The 6,665-nt window shown below is 45.8% G+C and overlaps 1 protein-coding gene across 1 annotated transcript; it reads right to left on the bottom strand.

Moving 5' to 3' along the window:
• Window positions 1-4,102: 4,102 nt before the first annotated feature.
• LOC112716513 (uncharacterized) lies at window positions 4,103-4,585 on the bottom strand. Its single transcript, XM_025768464.1, has one exon. It carries the CDS (start codon window positions 4,583-4,585, stop codon window positions 4,103-4,105), a length of 483 nt encoding a protein of 160 aa, XP_025624249.1.
• Window positions 4,586-6,665: the final 2,080 nt, after the last annotated feature.

Here is a 6,665-nt window from a genome sequence, read left to right as displayed (position 1 = left end):
GAGCGCGACCAGGCCGTTTCGTCGAAAGAGGCTGCTCAGGCTGAGCTCGCGGAGTGGAAGGCCAAGTATAAAGAAGTCGTGAAGTAGGGAAAAGGTGCGATACTGGCGACTGAGGAGGCTCTTAAGGCTCAGGTCAAAATCGTTGCCCCTGATTTCGACACGTCGGCAGTTGGTGTCTTCAAGATGATTAAAGACGGAAAGATTGTTGACTTGCCTAGGAAATGACCTCTTTATATTTTTTGGATGTCGCGTGGCTTTGTAGAAATTTGTGAAACTGTTTTATCATTCGTTTTGTAAAACTTTGCAAAAATGACCTCTTGGGCCATTTGCTCGGCTAGTGTAGTTATTACTTTTTGTTCATTTGGTTGTGTTCTTGACTTGATTTGATATCGTTTCACCGTTATTGGTTTGTCGCTTGCGTTTGTTTACCGTATTGTTGGTATTTTGGTTAAGCCGAGTCGTGGCTTTTAATGTAGCCGTTTGTTATGGCGTTAGCTTAGGGGCCCCCCGAGGTGATCAGTCCCGAGGCCACGTATCGTTGTCTTGTTCGCGCGATGAGTTGACCAAGGAAAAGCAAGCAAAAGAAAACTTTGACAAGTATAATTTAATTGGCAATTAAACAAAGGTCTAAAGTCATAATGAAGGTACAATCTCAAATTAACTAAAATTAACTACTTAGCTCGTTTGGTCGCCGAATCGGCATGTGAGCTAGGAGTAGAACCTCCTCAAGTTGCTCGCGTTCCATGTTCTCGGTATCTCTTTATCGTCGAGCTTTTCCAACTTGTAGGCGCCTTTGCCAATTACCTCTTTGACTCTGTAGGGACCTTCCCAGTTCGCCGCCAGTTTGCCTTCTCCTGGGGTCGATAAACCAATGTCATTGCGCCTTAGGACGAGGTCGTTTTGTTCAAATTCTCTTTTGAGCACTTTGGTGTTGTAGTGCAGGGTCATTCTTTGCTTCAGTGCTGTTTCTGATAAGTGGGCCATCTCTCTGGCCTCATCCACTAAGTCCTTTTTGACGGCTTCCTCGACTCTCTTTAGGAGCAGTCGTGGGCTCGGTTCACCGATTTCCACAGGTATTACCGTGTCTAGCCCGTACGTTAGATGGGAGGGGGTTTCCCCCATGGATGACTGCTCGGTTGTTCGGTAGGACCAGAGGACTGAGGCGAGTTCGTCGGTCCAAGCACCTTTTTATTATCAAGCCGCTTCTTGAGTCCTAGCAGGATGACCTTGTTTGCCGACTCGACCTGGCCGTTTGTCTGGGGATGCTCCACTGAGGAGAATTTTTGTTTTATGCCCAGGCTGGCGAGGAACTCTGTGAACTTCTTGTCGGTAAACTGCGTCCGATTGTCCGAGATGACAACTTCCGGGATGCCGAACCGGGTTATTACTTGTCTCCACATGAACTTCCTACAATTGGACGAGGATATGCTGGCCAGTGGCTCGGCCTCTATCCATTTGGTGTAATAGTCGATTGCGACTATGAGATATTTGACTTGTCCTGGACCAACCGGGAAGGGTCCTAAGAGGTCGATTCCCCATTGCGAGAAAGGTCGGGAGGACGTTAACAGGCTTAGTTCGGAAGCTGGCGCTTTGTGGAAGTTGGCGTTTTCTTGACACTTGACGCATTTTCTTACGAATTCTTTAGAATCTGCCATCATCAATGGCCAGTAGTATCCTGCTCGGATTAGTTTTCTAGCTAGGGCTTTGCCCCCTATATGGTGGCCGCAACATCCTTCGTGGACTTCTCTGAGCACGTAGTCCATTTGGTCAGGATGTAGGCACTTCAACAGAGGCTGGCTGAGTCCTTTTTTGAACAACTGTCCCTGAATGATCGCGTATTTGGCCGCCTCCCTTCTCAACTTTTTTGCATCCTTTTCGTCGTCGGGGAGTTTTCCGCTTTCCAGGAAGCTAGTGATGGGATCCATCCAGGAGGGGCTCAGCCTTGACAGGTACAGGGTAACCGCTGGCTCCTTCATCATGCCTTGAATGAGAGATCGGTTGCCTTCTCCCAATTTCGTGCTGGCCAACTTGGATAGGAGGTCTTCCCGTGTGTTCCTTTTCCTTGGAACGTGTTGGATCGTGACATCCTCGAATGGCTTGCTCAATTCCCTGACCTTTTCCAAGTACTTTTGTAGTAGCGAGTCCCTGGCTTGGTAGCTCCCGTTTACTTACGAGGTGACGACTTGTGAATCACTGCATATTTCCAACCTCATTGCTCCGACTTCTTTTGCCAGGGCTAAGCCTCCTAGGAGGGCTTCGTATTCTGCTTGGTTGTTCGAAACGAGGAACTCGAACTTGATCGATTGCTCGTATACGACCCCAGTTGGGCTTTCTAAGATGATTCCAGCACCCCCGGACGTTTGGTTGGAGGCCCCATCAATGTGGAGCCTACACCGTATGCCCGTCTTTTCGGTTGGATCCCCCGTCACTTCTACCAGGAAGTCTGCCATTGCTTGCGCCTTGATCGCTTGCCGAGGTTCGTACTGTATGTCATATTGGGAGAGCTCAACGGACCAAGTCATCATCCTTCCCGCTAAATCGGGTTTTTGAAGCACTTTTCGGATTCCTTGGTCCGTTCTAACGACAATTTGGAGGCCTTGGAAGTATTGTTTTAATCTTTGAGAAGAGATCAGGAGCACCAGAGCTAGCTTCTCCAGTTTGATGTATCTCAGTTCCGCCCCTTGTAGGGCTCTGCTTACGAAGTAGACTGGTTGTTAAGCCTTCCCCTCTTCTCGTACTAGAACCATTGCCAGGACTTCCCCCGTTATGGCTAGGTATAGGTATAGTGGTTCTTCGGTTTTGGGCTTCCCCAGCACAGGTGGTGTTGCTAGGATTTCCTTGAAGTGTCTGAACGCTTCCTCGCATGCGGGGGTCCATTCAAATGCTATTCCTTTTCTCATCAGATTAAAGAAGGGTAGAGCCTTTGCTGCCGAAGCCCCGAGGAAGCAGGATAACAAGGTAAGGTGACCTGCCAACCTCTGGACGTCCTTGACATAGCCCGGGCTTTTTATTTGGAGTATTGCTTGGCATTTCTCGGGATTGGCTTCTACTCCCCTTTGGGTTATCATGAATCCTTGGAACTTTCCAGCTTCCATGGCAAAAGCACATTTGAGGGGGTTGATCCTCATGCCGTGTTGTCGGAGAGATGCGAATACACTTCCCAGGTCGCTCAAGAGGTCGTCAGGCTGTGTAGTCTTTGCGAGGATGTCGTCTACGTAGACTTCCACTGTCTTTCCTATGAGGTTGCCAAATATTTTGTTCATCAGCCTTTGACATGTTGCCCCTTCATTTTTCAGGCCGAATGGCATAACCTTGTAGCAATAGGTTCCCCCAGGTGTTATAAATGATGTCTTGTCTTCGTCGGGTCGGTGCATTGGTATTTGGTTGTAGCCGGAATAGGCATCCATGAAGCTCAGATACCGGTACCTTGCTGCCGCGTCAATGAGTGCATCTATGTTGGGAAGGGGGAAACAGTCCTTGGGGCATGCCTTGTTGAGGTCGGAATAGTCTACGCACATTCTCCATTTGCCATTGTGCTTTTTTACTAGAACTACATTTGACAGCCAGGTCGAGTAGTCTAGTTCTCGTATGAAACCTGCTTCTAGGAGGCTGGCTGTCTGCCTGGCCACCTTCTTAGCTCTCTCTTGCGACATCTTCCTTCTCCTTTGGCCCACTGAACGGGTGTCCGGCTTGATGGCCAGGTGATGGGACATGACCTGGGGGTCTATTCCCGGCATATCGGCTGGTGTCCAAGCGAATAGATCTCCATTGGCCTTGATCATTTCCAGTAGAGGCTCTTGTTTCCCCCGGTACGGTCCTTGAGTGCTCGGGGCTTCGACAAGATTCCTTTCTCCGCTATTTGCTGATAAACTTTCATGATGGGGAGGGTGAGTGGGGTGTAATTGGTGAATTTTCTGACACGGGAAAACGGTCTGGGTGCTTTACTCGATCCTCCGTCTCTGGCCTGCTCCTTCTGTCTTTCTTCGTTACCTTGTTGCCTGGGTTGATTGTAGGAGGGCTGCCGTTTATTGGCAGCCACGACTTGACTGACTTCCTCATCATTTATGTATTCCTTGGCTACGGTTTGGATCTCATGCATTATTCAAACCGACTTTGTGGTGAGGTGCTTTCGGAAGTCCTCGTTAAGGAGGCCGTTCGTCAGACAAAGGCTGGCCACCGAGTCAGTTAAGCCGTCGATTTCTAAGCATTCGTCGTTGAACCGGTCCAGGTATTTCCTGGTCGGCTCCCCAGGCCTTTGGGTTACCCCAAGTAGGTTAATCGGATGCTTTGCCTTTGCTATCCAGGTTGTGAATTGAGCTAAGAAGGCACGGCTGATGTCCGAAAACCCATAGATGGATCCCTGCGGGAGGCCGTTAAACCACTGAATAGCGGGTCCTGCCAGGGTGATCGGGAAGGCACGGCACCTCACCTCGTCTCCTACTCCCTCCAGATTCATTCTAGCCTCGAAGGCCGTGAGGTGTTCCAGAGGATCTTGGGTTCCATCATACCTCATGTCCGTTGGTTTGTCGAAGTGCTTCGGCAACCAGACTTCGAGGATGGATCGGTGGAACGGGGTGGTGCCCATTATCACGGGTCGCCGTGTCCTCCCGGACCTCTCTTCCCCGTCCTCATGATCTCGCCCCGTGGGGTGCGTTTCCTTGCCTCGGGAGTAGATGATTGTGTCATTTCGTCTCCTCGGGATAGGCGAGTCTTCCCGGCTGCTTTCTGCTTTCGTTTTGGAGGCGGAGGCGTGCCGGGAGCGACTCCGGTGGGAGGCTCTCTCTCGACTTTCGGGAGACGGGGAGTAGCTGGGGTCGGTGGTTCGCTGGTCGTGTTCCTGGTCAGCTAGTTGTCGCTCCAGGTTCTAGACCCTATAGCGCAGTTCCTGCATTATTCTGGCACTGTCGCTACCAGTTCCTCCGAAGGGACGCGTCTCTCGCATCCTCGCATGTGGTTTAGTACGTTGCCGGGGGGATCTCCGTCACCTTCCCAGTGAGGCGACAGAGGCTGCTCTTTTCGCGTCGGCTGTTCGGCCATGGTCTCCGGGACCCAGCACGATGTCCATTTAGGGACTACCCCACGATGGGCGCCAATGTACGGTTAGTCGTGTACCGGACGGTTTGTGTAGTGATTTGAGTTGGGTGGGTGTGTCTGGTTCTGTGACTGTGCTGGAGGTGGTCCAACCGAGCAGCCGAGGTCTCGTTGTGGAGAGATGGGGGGTGTCACCTGCAAAGACACTCCGACGCTCTAGTCAGTCAGTATGCAGGCGAAAAGTGGGTAGGTGGTATGTGTGACGTACTTTGGGGGAGGGGTAGGACCCTCCCCATTTATACCGTGTCAGGCATGGGCCCCAAGGGTAGAGCCCATTATGATAGAAGCTTCCTACCACAGCTGTCTAGGACACGTATCCGGGTTGACAGCTGGATGCTTTTTACCCGACCGTTTGGGTCGAATGATAACCGAATTGGTTTGACCCGTGACCCCTTTTGGACCAGACTGTAACAAGTTCCTTCTTTCTTTTTTTTTTTCCAAATTCTATTCGATGGGAATGAATGACTAAAACATATATATATATATATATATATATATATATATATATATATATATATATGCCACGTTTTGGTTCATTCTTTTTCTTATACAAATGCCACGTTTTGTTTCATTCTTTTTCTTTGGTTTTCTTTAATGGATGGCTTCGGCCACAAACATAATAATAATAATAATAATAATAATAATAATAATAATAATAATAATATTTATAAAAATCAATTTAAATTTTATTTATCAAAATAATTTTTAATAAATAATTTTGATTAATAAAATAAGTCATAATTAAATTAAACTTCAATAATCATAAAATTTTATTTAATTATTTTTGTTAAAAATAATTTTTTTAAAATAAAATTTTAATATAATATAATGACTCATAAATAACTAATTATTTATTTTTAAAAAATTTGGGGTGTTATATCAATCAATACTTAAACTCGTGACTTGTAAAAGACAGACATGCATCATATTGTTTGTCGCATTTTCTCTGAGTTTATGCTCTATGCATATTCTCAGTGATTGTATTCTGTAAGATCAAAGAAAATTCACTAGTTAATTATTTATTTAAAAATTGAGTTAAAAGTGTTTTAAATCATTTGGTTTGGGACAAAAATTTAAATTTCATAATTTAAAAATTTACAGATAAAATTTGAACTAAAAAATTATTTGGAGCATGAAAATATAATTATTTATGGAAAAATGCATACCGACGTTATAACTGTTCGGTACTACGTATAAGAAAAATAAAAAAGTAGAAATGACAAAAATATTTCAAATATAAAACAGAACATATATCTTTAAAATTTTGTTCCTAGGTAGGGCCAATAGGCAAAAGGACAAAAATGCCTCTCGCTTGTTCGATCTAAAATGTGACCCTCTTCCATTTTTTTCAAGGTTCTGAAAACCAGACCAGTCATCAAACTGCTCTAGTTACTGATTTAATGATTTATTGGTCCAATCGGTTTAACCATAGTTCTACCAAAAAAATTATTTTATAATAAAATAACAAATAAAATATAAATAAATATCCTAAAACATAATTATAGTCTAAATAAACCTTAAAATGTCTTCAAAATTTAAGGCAGTACATTAAATATTATCAACTAAACTCTACG

The sequence above is a fragment of the Arachis hypogaea genome, chromosome 1, assembly GCF_003086295.3.
Source record: "Arachis hypogaea cultivar Tifrunner chromosome 1, arahy.Tifrunner.gnm2.J5K5, whole genome shotgun sequence".
In the NCBI taxonomy this organism is placed as follows: domain Eukaryota; kingdom Viridiplantae; phylum Streptophyta; class Magnoliopsida; order Fabales; family Fabaceae; genus Arachis; species Arachis hypogaea.
Note: the sequence above shows the minus strand (reverse complement) of the source record. Positions and strands in the feature narration are given on the sequence as shown.

Bases quoted from the DNA above. Each gene is read 5' to 3' on its own strand.
- LOC112716513 (XM_025768464.1), bottom strand. From the start codon at position 4,585: ATGGGCACCACCCCGTTCCACCGATCCATCCTCGAAGTCTGGTTGCCG.